Source organism: Microtus pennsylvanicus, chromosome 14 (assembly GCF_037038515.1).
Source record: "Microtus pennsylvanicus isolate mMicPen1 chromosome 14, mMicPen1.hap1, whole genome shotgun sequence".
NCBI lineage: Eukaryota > Metazoa > Chordata > Mammalia > Rodentia > Cricetidae > Microtus > Microtus pennsylvanicus.
In genome coordinates this window covers 30985563-30999091 of record NC_134592.1, presented here as the reverse complement: position 1 = coordinate 30999091, position 13529 = coordinate 30985563, and the positions used below count along the sequence as shown (strand labels likewise).

The following is a 13529-nucleotide window of genomic DNA, read 5'->3' as shown; positions in this document are numbered from 1 at the left end:
ACCATCACTCACATACACAGCGGCTCCTCGATGGGTCCAACATGAGGCCAGGCCTGCAGGTGCACAGGTAGCTGCCCCTGGTGTTCACGCACTCCGAGTCCTTGCACAGCCCCAAGGTCAGGCACTCATTGATATCTGCAGGGGTGGAGGAATGTCGGAATGCCCATTCAGCCGAAGCCAGGGAGCTGGGAGGGAGCTGCCATCCCATAGCCAGGGTGGCATCTCTCTGTGTGCCTTGGTCTTCTCACTCGCCAAACATGGGTCCTAATAGTAACCACCCGACCACGCTGGTAGAATAATTCAATAGGAAAACTGCAAGCTGCTTCACTAACTGGCACATAGTAGCCACCTTAGTGTGAAAGCTAACATTTGTGGAGTGACTACTGTATGTTTCAAACTCTTTTAATATTTGAATATGACACCCCCATTTAACCTTATAGACCGTTTTGCCTGGTTCTTTTGTCCTAGTTTTATAGGTGAAGAAAAGCTCCAGGACTAACTTGCCCAGAGTGACTCAACTCTTGGTGACTCCGGCAAGTGGCATGGGGATTGAGGAAACAGGTGGACAATACTGTCTGGACTGGAGGGTGCCTGACGGGCAACCAAGTCCCTTCTAGTTAGCTCTCTTCAGCGTAGGTCTGCAGGAAGCTGGAAGCAGGAGGCTGTGGGGACAGTGCTGAGGGACTGGTGAAGAAGCGGCAGGGGTCAACAGGAGGGTAGGAAAGCATTTGTCTGGTAACCCCTGCCCCAAACAGGCTACATGAACCCCGAGCCCATCAGAGGCTCTTATTCACCCTCAGGTAAGAAAGGGCAATAGCTTAGTCCTGGTGTCTAAACTTCTGTTGCTGTAAAATGGGAATTCAAAGCCTCATAGTCTGAGCTCAAAATTGGGGGCATCTTGGTGACGGTTCCTCTGTTGGTGACCATAATTGCCACTTGATGCTGAATGGGAAACACCTGTGAAGAGCTTCTGGAGCAGGGTGTAATTTAGGCAGCTCAGTGCTGTCAGAACTACCTGCTCATCCTCAGGCCTTGAGGAGATTGGCACAGATGAGGCCGCAAAAGATGGCCGCTGAGAGGACATCCTTGGTAGGATGCCTCACAGCAGCAGAGGCACTGAGCGATGCCCCTGAGAGCTGGGAAGCAAGCCGGCCCATATCCCTCCAGACTGTCACCAGTCACATCTAAACGCAAGCCTGATTTGCCTCCCCTGTGCTTCAAGAGCTTCAGGGCTCCTCTTCCTCCTCCTCCTCCTCCTCCTCCTCCTCCTCCTCCTCCTCCTCCTCCTCCTCCTCCAGGGAGCCCTAAAGCATGATGCGGTATCCAAGGCCCTCCCAAAGCCCGTGGTGAGCAGGTCGTTCTCATGAGACATTGTCACCTCCTGTGTGCATATAGGCTGTTTGCCCAGTGTCCCTCAGATGCTTCAGGCAGCCCAAACTATCCCTTGGCTTCTCTTTCTGCTTAGAAGATCTGCAGCTGAAAGATTTACATTCACTGGTCTAGTACTACCTCTTCCAGGAAGGCTGGTTCTCCTAGCCTGGATTGGGTTCTACCAGGGGATCCCATGCGATCCATCAAAAACCTGCTCTGGTTGTATTTAACTAGGCGTGTTTAACTAGGCATGCTTAACTAGGCGTGTTTAACTAGGTGTATTTAACCAGGCATCTGCGTTCTCCTGGTCATGGACTGGGTCTTTCCATTGCTGTGTACTTAGCAACTGGCACAGATTGGATGTGGCACCTACCCTGGCCCCATCCTCTTGTTCTCCATTACTTCAGAGACAGAGAGATGGTGCATGGGGGTGAAGAAGTAGGGTCTGGAGCTTGGGAACCTTCCCAGAAGCTCCGTGGAGGACAGGCAGGGAGGGAACTCACTGAAATTCTAAGAATAAAAGGCGAAAATAATTCTCCTCACACCCACTAAGATTCTGGATCCACTGTACCCTGGGTTTTAACGCTGGGTTAGGCAGGGCTAGCAGTCTGCACTTAGGCTGGACCAAGCACCTTTTCTCATCCGTGAGTCAAAAATCCCTTCTGTGGTCTGGCACCCCATAGGTGGTCAGCCACTAAGGCTTCTGCAGGTCCCTCTCTCCGGGAGAAAACTTCTGAAAGGGGCCTTAGGGGCATTCGCCACAATATTACCTCCAAGCCAAGCTGTTTGTTTTACCTCAAGCCACACAAACAGCTCTCTACCCCGTCGCTGGAAGTCCTCTGAAGGGAAGTGGCCCCAATTCCCACTGACCCTGCCATTTCTAGAGACACTCACCACAGGAGGTCAGTGGTCAATACAGCTCCAAAATCAACAGAGCCTTCACTCAGGGCCTCCCTCTGTCACAAGGTCTAGTCCCTCTGTGGTCTCTAAAGCAGACCATCCCTGCCTCAGTTGGCCCATAGATACATCAGCGAGGCCATCAAGATGGGGCAGGATTAGGCTTCATGGTCCACCTACCCATGCCGCCTGTGCCCCCCTACTACCCCAGTCCCTGGCTATAGGCTGAGGCAGCTGGGAAGGAGGCCCAACCACCTAGCCGTGCTCTGACGGGAGGAGCCTACAGAGGTTTCATGGTGGTGGAAATGTCCCGGAAAACTGAGTGTGTGTGTAGAGTTTCCAGGTAGGGGTTAAACAGAAGTGGGCAAGGATGGGTGACCCCAGCACCCTGGATCTCTCAGCACCCTCAAGTAAGACCTGATAGTCTGAGATCCCCAGGACCACAGTCGCTTCCACAGTTCCCTGACCAGTAGAGGCCTCCTAGGCAGTGGCAGGTTCTCATCCTTCCTGGGGTGCATATCACCCCAGCATTAGCAGGCAGGATCGCACCCCCACCCTTCCGCTTCACCCAGCCCTGGGGTCATCTTACCTTGGCAGTGGCTGAGGTTCAGTCTCTTGTACCCCTGGGGACACTCCAGCTGACCATTTTCTATCACTGGGGAGGCTGAGGAATGAAGATAGACAGGTCTCATGGGAGGGCCTTTGAACTTGTCTACCCTGTGGTCACAGTCTGGATGTCTCAGGGTCTGAGAAGCCTGAGTTCCTCCAAGCATCTCCCTGGACAGCTGTTCCACCTTGCTTGATCCTCCTAGCTTATTTTGATTTTTTTAAAAGACAGTATTGAGTGAAACGTACCAGGCCACACAAAGACAAGCCCAGCCTGATCACAGTATTGGTGTGGAATCTGAAAAAGGCAAACCTACAGACTCAAAGAGGGAAATGACAGGTATTGGGAGCTGGTGGGGCAGTGGGGAAAAACCACGGAAGCGGTTTGGGAGCTGGGAGTCTAAGGGTGTGAATTTCAAGACAGGTAAGATGATTCAGCAGGTAAAGGTGCTTGATGCCAAGTCTGACAACCTGAGTTCAAGTCCCGGAACCCACAGGTTGGCCCGAGAGAAGCAACTCCCACAGTGGCCCCCTGACTTCCACATCTGCATGCCGTGGCAGGAACACACCACACATACACACCATGCATGAGTATGAACACATACAAAACAAACAAATAAAGAAATTAGAGTTATGAATTTCAGAAGGGAGAAATACTATCTAACTAATAACAAGGCATTACATACTTGAGGATCGCTAGGAGATTTTAAGCAGTCTCACCCTTCCCCCAAATAAACACAAAAAACAATTGAGCCTATTAGCACGCATATCAATGCAAAGCGATACACATATTTTGTGTCTGTGCATATGTATGTGTGGCATATGTACTTGTTCATATGGGTGTGATGCAGGGGGGTGTATGTCCGTGTAGGCACATGCACAGGACGGAAGTCAATGTTGACCTGTCTTCTTTGATTGCTTTCCACGTTGTTTTTTTGAGGCTAACTAATGTACAATGTATTCTCATTTCAAAATATCATATTGTGTACAATATATACATATATATTTCAGTAAGAAAATATTTTTAGAAACTGAAGGGATGCCTTATAACCATAATCCCAGCACCCAGGAGGCCGAAGTTCAAGCTCAAAGCCAGCCTGAGACAGAGCACAAGACTCCATCTCACATAACAAAAATAATTTGTTTTTTTAAATACTAAAAAAAAGTTTTGTCTGAGTTTATACCACATATATAGCTATAATATTATATGCAGAATACACTCTACCACATTCACATTTTGCAATATAACATATTGTCAAACATGCTTTTTTGTGTTATTAACTTTTTATTTGGAAACCATTATAGATACACAGGAGGCATCTGAATGGCCAACAAGGAAATGATATCAGTATTTTGATGCTAACACACATCCTGCTTTGATTTAACAACATCCCTCTTATGTCACAAAGACAGAAAGCCCCTCTTGATACTAAATAACAAAAGGAAAAACATTGTTTTAAAGTGACAGCCCAGTGAGTGTGGCCACCTCTTGGGTTTGATCCCCAGCACTGATGAGAGAGGAGATTGAGGGAGGGAGAACTTGAGCTGATAATTCCTGAGCTAAGAAGAGAGACAAGGAGATGATGACTCAGTGGCTCAACACACTTGCCACCCAACCTGCAACCTGAGTTCAGTCCTGAGGAGCCACATGAAGCAGAGAACTGATTCTCTGGTTCCAGGGCATCCAGCACCCTCTACGGCCTCTCCCGTCCACTCAGGTGCATATACCAGCACATAGACATAACTAAACATAATTTTTTAAAAATAATGCAGTTTTTCTGGGCATGGTGGTTCACACCGTAATTAGGAGGCAGAGGCAGGCAGATCTCTGTGAGTTCAAGGCCACTCTAGTCTACATAGCAAGATCCTCTCTTTCTCAAGAAGAAAAGGAAGCAGGATTGACGCCTCCATCAATTGTACAGCCAAGTTTGAGGAGACAGAACTCAGGGCCTTGTACTTACCACTAAAGTCCCAACTCCTCTTGCCCCATTCCTTTGATTTTTTAAAAACAGGGTCTCACTGTGTAGTGCAGATTCAACTCTCTATCCCCACCTGCTTCAGACTCCCAGTGCTAGGAATCCTAGTGAGCTACCGTGCATGCCTGGCCGGAAAATGTTTTTCTGAGTACATAGCTTTTACTTATTAGCCACTTCTCATGGTACTTAGGGGGAGGTTTGTTACCAATGGGAGCCGAAACAGTTTTGCATCTTACATAGTCTTCTTAGCCAGTTAGCTTTCGCTATTCATGTCGACATATATGATAGGCCCTGACTCTTACCCTGTGCTCTGACTGATAACATGTCATTACACAGAGTGTCCTTGCTGTGTTTCTCAGGACTGCATGTGATTATGTCACTACTAGTTTCTTGGGACCACAGGTTCTTAGCAGGCATTTTCTAGAATCATTCCTCTGCTCTGTCAAGACTGATTTAGGCGGCTGGAGAGATGGCCCAGAGGTTAAAAGCATTGACTGCCCTTCCAGAGGACCTGGGTTCAATTCCCAGCACCCCACATGATGGCTCACAGCTGTCTTTAACTCCAGTTCCAGGGGATCTGACTCCTGCACACAGACATACTTGCAGGCAAGACTGATGAAGTCAACAGAGCAATCGGAACCACAGTAATTGTAACATGACAAACTCAGACACATTAAGTGCCAGTTGCCTGGAAACCCCACCCCAGGACATGTTGCATGCCAAGCAAGACATGTGGACAGATCAAGTGTGGATATACACTAACCAGGAAAGTTTAATGCTTTCTTTACTACTGAAAAAAAATATAAGTTGAGGTTCTAATTTTTCAATGACTTGACCCATCTTCTCTGAAGTTTCGCATGAGGCTGAAACTCTGGACTAGGACACCACTCTGACTAAGCGTGGATTCTGACACACAAAGTGAGACAGAAGGATGGGACTGAAGCTGGGGACATACATGTCCCTGGCCTGGGGCCTGATGGCATGTGCTGAGGACAGAAGGGAGGGGCAAATGAAAGGACCGGAGAAGTCAGAAGACTAGTGGATTGGATCCCGGCAGCAGACATTGCCAAGGGCAGAAGCTGGGAAAGAATAGTTCAGAGTGACTGCCAGGGCTGAGGAGTAACGCCAAGTGAGCGTTTGCCTGATGCCTGAGCAGCGAGGACACTGGGCCATGCCGTCCTCTCTTCTATCTCAACAGTCAGGAAGGGGTTTTGCCCCCACTTTTCAGAGCAGGAAAGCACAGCTCAGGGGGGTAAGGAGACTGGCAAGAGCTGAGTCAGGGTCGAAAGCAGACTTCTGCCACAAAGGCCAGAGGGAGACAGAGACACACAGAGAGACAGAGACAAACAAAGAGACAGAGACACACAGAGAGACAGAGACACACAGAGAGACAGAAAGACACACAAAGAGACAGAGACACACAAAGAGACAGAGACACACAAAGAGACAGAGACACACAAAGAGACAGAGACACACAAAGAGACAGAGACACACAGAGAGACAGAAAGACACACAAAGAGACAGAGACACACAGAGAGACAGAGACACACAGACAGAGACATAGAAATGCACAGAGACACACAGAGAGACAGAGACACAAGAGAGACAGAGAGAGAAAGAAGAGGAAAGGAAGGAGAGGAGAAGGCTGCGAGGAGAGGAGGGAAATGTGAAAAACTGCACCAGGTCAGAGGAGGAGAGGCTCTGTGATCAGGAGATCTAGAAAGAGAAGGTGGCCGGAGAGGTGGCTCAGAGGTTAAGAGCATCTGCTGCTCTTGCAGAAGACCCAGCTTCAATTCTCAGCACTGATAGGGAGGCCTTAGAAGCGTTTGTAACTCCAGCCCTAGGGATTCAACACCTTCTTCTGGCCTCCCCAGGTACTTACTGCGTGCAGGCGGTGCACAGATGTGCACAGACATACAAGCGGATAAAACATACAGACATATAAAAATAAATAAACACAGAAGCTGGCTACGATGTGACTCGGGTGAACATGCCAAGGACACGGAGCCTTCAGTGGTCTCACAGTCGGTATTCTGACACCTGACAAAACCCAAGTCTCTCTGAAGGGCCCAGTCAGGATCAATTTGAACTCTAAACATTTGAACCATGTAGGGCAGATGTGGGTAAGTGCTCAGATAAAGAAAACGGCCACGTGGCTCTGGGCATTTCTGGCCTCTGCCCTTGCGTTTGCCCATCCCCCGCTCTTCCTGCTACTCACAGATGGGGCAGAAGAACAGAGCACCCATGACTGTAGTCTGTCTTGCTCTGCTCATTCCATCCCTCAGCTCCTGGGATCCCCCAAGGAGTCCTCAACAAAGACAAACTAATTGCGGAGACAGTTTTGGCCCTGATTCCCCAGCAGAGCTGGGAGGAGACAGTGGAGACATGTCTGGCCATAGGGCTATTTACACAATGCCAATGTTGGCCTGTGATGACAGGTGCCCACAGCAGGGAACTATGGAGGGTGCCTGATGCATCGCTTCCATGAAGAATAGACTCATATTTAGCCTGGAAGGCCAAGCTTGGGCTTCTGAGCTGGCTGGAGGCTTGCCCCGGGTTTGCACACCTCAGGCACCTGGGCGTGCTGGAGGGCAACCCCACTCCTCTGGGAGGAACAGTGTGGGAGCACATGGTAGCCAGGACAGCCAGACACACAATGAATTCCTAGATTGGCTCCAATTCGGAGCACTGTTCCTCCTCTCTTCTGTAGTTCAGCTGTAGAAGACGGGGTGGGAATTAGTTGGTAGGGATGCCGCGCTTTGCTGAAACAATGGCTGTCGGAAAGATATTCAAAATTGGCTCAATCCCAGGAGTTAGTTCCCTTTTCCTTCCCCTGCCATACCCTTCTTTCTTTCCTCCTTCCCTCTTTCCCTCCCTCCATCCTTCCTAACTTCTCTCCCTCCCTTCTCCTCTTCCTTCCTTTCCCCTTCAGCTGCTCTTGATCACGGTGTTTTATTACAACAACAGGAAGCAGTCGATAAGGAAGATACCAAGCTCTTTCTTGTGGAATTGAAGCAAACTCTAAGCCTGTGAGACCCTGAACACAGCAGCTATTACATCCTAGCAATGATCACACTGTCCACGATGTGGACTTTCTCTTTGGTCCAGTGCCATGACCCCCTCAATGAGAATGGACATTCCCTTCAAAGATGACCCCCATCTGTTTCCTCGGAGAGGCCCGAGAGTCATCATCACTACAAATAGCGAGATGGAGAGTGGTACCCAGTCTACCTAGTCACCCATGCTCCAGCCCTTCCTAGAGTAGGTCAGAGATGCCACATATCACATTTCCACCCCTGCAAAGCAGGGCGGGAGCTAGCTAAGCCTGGGACACAATACCCAGGTGGCTTCCAATCCTTTGGAAGAAGCTCTCAGAGCACCACCCAGCCAGAGATAACAATTCCTCAGCTTGACTGGAGTTTACATCCCATTTCTCTAGGACAGGGGACTAGTGTCTCAATCTAGGTCCCGAAGAATAGAAAAACCCTCCCCCATTACAGCTATTCTCCAAGCTGAGGTCCTCCAACTTTTAAATACCTAAGCCAGAGCTCCATAAATTCACGTACAGACAGTGAATTACAGAGCACTAGAAGCATCAGGAAAAGACGGACTTAGGCGTCACGTCCTTCTGAACGATGGATATGGTATTCCATGACACCTGCAAGTATCATATGGATTCACTGCAATGCGAAGTCCTTCCAAATGCTCCAAACAAACAGCTGCTAAGGGTGGCGCTGACAATACTGTCATTGCTGCTGTAACTTGTCCTAAGGCTCTCTGCCTCAAACCTCCGCAAAGCCTCACAGACGCAACTTTCCCCAGGACTGACATCACAGAACTACCCCCATCACACTCCTTATGGAACAGAGCTTTTGTTCAGTGAGTTGGTGATGAACCTTCAGCCACTCACATAGATCCTCGTCCTCTCAAGGCAAGCTACCTCCCCCCTCTGGAACACCTGTTCTCGATAGGTGTAGCACTTGCAGGAAGGATCTTGGTACCTCCAGGCACAGGGCGTTTTATTGCCGGGCATTTGCAGTCTCTAGTAAGACGCACCCTTTCTCAGTTTCCAGCTGAGCTCTGCTTTCCAGAAACAGCTACCCTTTTACTTTTTTTTTCTCCTTGGAACCCCTCAGAAACGGCCTCCCTCCTTCTGTCTAGGGCAATTATTTGAGCATACCTCCATTAACACTTAGGCCTGGGTTACACGCTGCCAACTGGCCTGCCTGCCAATTTTGATGGGCAAGATCCTTCACGCACAAGTCACTCATGGACTACGAGGCTGGCGTGCATACTCCTTCCCAGTCTAGTCCCCTAGATTGTGTTTCTTGCAAGCAGGTCCAGGTCTTCCCAGGACGATAAGGACCAGACACACCGTGCTTTAAGCGCCCTCACTCTCTGCAATCGTAGATGAGTTCTTCAGCCTTCTCGGGGCTGCATTTCCCCATCTGTTACACGGGCTTCAAGATCCCCAGCTTGAGCTAGTGCCAATTAGATGAGACAATCAGGTAAGATGACAGTTCAGCAAGTGGCCGGCATTAATGTTCACAAGATGCTGTCTTTCCTGGAGGACAGAGGGACAGAGTCCCTGGTCCCCCGAGAACCAGAGAGGGGGCCTGGGTTCTGAGGTAAATGCATCCCAGGCCAGGCAGATGGAAAGACATTTTCGTGGCAAACAGCTGGAGCCCACCACTGCAAGTGGTGCCAGCCCCGCCTGTTCCAGCAAAGGGGCCTTGGGGTTGACATAGCCAGTGCCAAGCCTGATGAGGCAGCTGCCAACTTTCCAGTTAACCCAGATGTCTGTCTTATATGGAAAGTCAAAAATATGGCCTCAATCAAAGTGCCTCTCGAGAGCGGTGTGTTCCCAGACTTTGGCAGGACACTGAAGACACTCTGGGCTAGGACCTTGTACTAACTCCCAAGGGGTCAGGAAGGCAGGGTTGGAGCTAAATCCCAGAGGTCACAGGGGGACGTGCTGTATCAGTCACTCAGAAGGAGGCAAAAGGCGGGGCTCACAGTGGGTCTAAGCTGACTCCTGGAGCCATCTCCCTGAGGAATAGGGCTCTGAAATTCCTGGAGAAGAAAAGGGAATTGTCTGTGCTGTTAAAATTGTGACTTCAAGGCAGTCCTTTTGTATGTTAGAAATAGTAGCATGGGGGGCTGGAGAGATGGCTCAGTGGTTTAGAGCACTGGCTGCTCTTCCAGAAGTCCTGAGTTCAATTCCCAGCAACCACATGGTGGCTCTCTACCATCTATAATGAGATCTGGTGCCCCTTTCTGGCCTGCTGGCATATGTGCATACAGAACACTGTATACATATTAAAAATATCAATCTTAAAGAAAAAGAAATAGTAGCATTTTACAGTGACTATCTTCTACAGTCGGGCATGGAGCCTTGAAAGACCGATATGACCTGGGAGAAGTCATGGAGTCATGTGGGTCCTAGGCTTCCCATTCTGTTGCTGCCATCATGACTTGACTCTGCTGGGGAAGAAAAAATTTCCCCTCAGAGACAGAGTCCCATTTTATCAGAGGAGAAATAAAAGTAAAGCCGTGAAGGATGAGAATGTTCTCGAATCCAGAAGCTCTGCTTTTCTGGCCAAGCATTGCCCCAAACTCCTTCAGCAGCTTCTTTTGTTCTCCGGTGCTTGCGCAGTAGCTTGCTTGCTGTGCCACTTAAAGGGACAGCCCTGCCAGCCTTGGGGGCAAGGTGTGGCGCTAGATGTCTTGGCAAACTGTCAGAACGAAGAAGGTTCCTTAATGTTCTGCCCCTTCCCCAAGCAGGGCGCTGCTGCAGTTTCATGTGTTGGAAATGTTTACGTTGCCCTGGTCTTTGTTATTTCTTGCTCAGTATGCTGGAATGCTTGCCATTCCAGGGTCTGTACCCTGCTGCCCAGCTTGCTGAGCTGTGCCAAACACTGGGGAGGGTGGGAGAAGGTTGGGGCACCACCTGAGGGATGGAGGGAAAGAGCTGCGCTTTAAGTGTACATATGGAGGTTCAGCCTGAGTTTTGCACCGCCACATACGTGTAGTGTAACTGCTCCAGAGATCTTCTCCCATCTCCACTGGGGCTGAAGTCCAGGCTCTGACTGGTCAAAGATGGCCAGCTCCGCTAGGATCAGGGTCCTTGGTCAACCAGTGGGCTAAACTCACAAGACTGGCATACAGCCCAGACCTTGAGTGGGGCAGAAAGGCAGGCAAACAGGCCCCGAAGCACAAACATTGGCCTTCTCACTCATTCCCACCTTCCAAGTGAGAGTGTCTTTCAGAACTGGTATTCCGGTCACTGTGCACTCTAGCCCCTACTAGGAGGAGCAGGCCAAGGATTTCTTACTGATGACAGCCATCCCTACAGCCTGCCTCTCTACATCCTGCTTAAATCTCATGACCAGTAGATAAGACATTGAAGAGAAGAGGCAGGCTGAGCCGGGCGGTGGTGGCACACAGCTTTAATCCCAGCACTCGGGAGGCAGAGGCAAGCGGATCTCTGTGAGTTCGAGGCCAGCCTGGTCTACAAGAACTAGTTCCAGGACAGGGTCCAAAACTACAGAGAAACCCTGTCTCGAAAAACAAAACAAAACAAGACAACAACAAAAGACCCTAGTATAGAACCTATGGGAATCCTCTCACGTAACTTGAAGTCACTTCTAGATTGATTATAATATTTTATGCAATGTAAATTATGTGCAAATTAGCACTGTGTAGGTTTTAGGGACTATGACAAGAAAAAGTCTTGTGTGTTCAGTAGAGACCCAACTATACAGCAAATGAGGTGTGAGGTGAACGGAGCTCACGTGACTGCTGTAGACACAGGATTACAGAGCGGGGGAGGCTACGAAAGCACATGATCACATAGCAAGCGCTTCATTTCGTGTGGGTTCAGCATCGGACCCTGCGAGAGGCAAATTCAAGTTTTACTTCTCGGAACTTGGATGGTCCTTTAAATATTTTTTTAAATTCATTACATTTTTGTTTATTTTTGCATATGGGCTTGTGTATACGTGTGAGTGTGTGAGCATCACACTGGCCATGTGGAGGTCACAGGACAATGTGTGAAGTCGGCTCTCCCACCGTGTGGGCTCCACCGTGAAGGACTGAAAACAAGTTGTCAGGCTTAGTGGCAGGTGCCTTTGCCTGCTCAGCCATCTTACCGCCCTGTCTTTCAGATATTTTTGACGACCTGAAATGGGTTGAGTCTGCAGTTACAGAATTGCAGCTATGGGGCACCATCTATAACATATACCATGTAGTCCCTCTCATGTAATAACCAAAGCAACCCTGTAAGGTGACACTATTACCCTTCAGTGCCAGACTTCACAAGGAAGGGGACCAAGGTAGAGAGAGACGAGCAAGCAGGGCAGGGACTGGCTCCTGACGTGTGTTGAATGCTGAAGTCTGAGCTGAATACCACCCTTCACGGTTTTCCAGAAACACACCGTACTGGGAAACCATCTGCACTCACGTTTAGTGTGGAAGATTTCGTCACCATGGCATTGTTGAGTGAAGCTGGGGACATCCCTGCTCCTCCCACCTTTGGGCTGTGCTCCAGGCCCCCCACAAAACCAGCTCACAGAGCTGACTGCTGACAGGTAAGAAGAACACATGCCAGGCCCAGGCCCAGGAATGAGGCCTGGGAGTGGGGGCGGGGAGACAGGTTGAGTAGGAAGAAGCCATACTTAAGTACAGGCACCCGATCACCCCTCCAGACGACAGAATAAGACCTCTATGAGCAGTGTCAGTGACTTTTTGCTGACTGAATCCTCAGTGTCTGGCACGTAAGAGATATCCAGCTAAGCCTGGCATGGTGGCACACATCTTTAATCCCAGCTCTGGGGAAGCAGAGGCAGGTGAATCTCTGGGTTCGAGGCCAGCCTGGTCTACAGAGTGAGTTCCAGGACAGCCAGGGCTACACAGAGAAACCCTGTCTTGAACAAACAAACAGGCATCCAGCCCATATCTGCTGAATGAACAAAGGAATGAGTATGTGTTGCGTTTTAATCAATCATCCAAAAGGGGACAAGGAACTGGGGCTCTCACACCCTAAGGTCAAGGGCATTTTCAGGCAGGCAGGCACTCAATTTTGGTTCAGGAGGGGCAAAGGAGGCCTAAGGCCCTCGGAGAAAGGAGGGAGACATTCTAGGTTCCTGGGGCCTAGGTGAGCGCTTCCCCCTAGCCCTCCACCTTGGCACCAGTACTCACCTGGTCTGGGTGGGCATGGAGTACATGCGGTCACCCCCCAGAAGGTCCCCACACTGCCACAGCAGTCCTCCTGAGAAGTCAGCTCCACCAGGGGGTTAGCACACTGGAAGAGAGACCATAGGCACCTCCTGTGACAGCTGCCGTCCGCGAGCCAAGGGTCCTAGCCTCAGCTCACAGAAAGCCAGTATTTTTTGAGTCCAAACTCTAGGTGGCCTTAGACGGGTACCAGTGACAGCTAGCTCCTCTACAAGGGACTTCTGTGGCCCCCTTCCGTGGTGGCTCAGGGGGGAGACCCCGCCTCTCCACATTCAGCACCCCCCCCCATTTAGACAGAGACTTGGTAGCTTAGGCTGGCCTTGAATTCACTATGGAGCCCAGGATTACCTTAAGCTTTTGATCCTTCTGCCTCTGACTCCTAAGTGTTGGGATTACAGGCCTGCACCACCAGGCCTGGTTTATGTGCTGCTAGGGATCAAACTG

At 49.9% G+C, this 13529-nt stretch overlaps 1 protein-coding gene across 2 annotated transcripts in view; it reads right to left on the bottom strand.

Moving 5' to 3' along the window:
* Ltbp2 (latent transforming growth factor beta binding protein 2) overlaps nucleotides 1-13529 on the bottom strand; it is an 89231-nt gene that overhangs the window by 31653 nt on the left and 44049 nt on the right. For both annotated transcript variants that reach the window (XM_075947425.1, XM_075947424.1), the window contains exons 8-10: nucleotides 13050-13152; nucleotides 2858-2932; nucleotides 13-135 (exon numbers count right to left, since the gene is read on the bottom strand). In XM_075947425.1, coding sequence (XP_075803540.1) covers nucleotides 13-135; nucleotides 2858-2932; nucleotides 13050-13152 — 301 coding nt within the window. The remainder of the gene's footprint in view (nucleotides 1-12; nucleotides 136-2857; nucleotides 2933-13049; nucleotides 13153-13529) is intronic.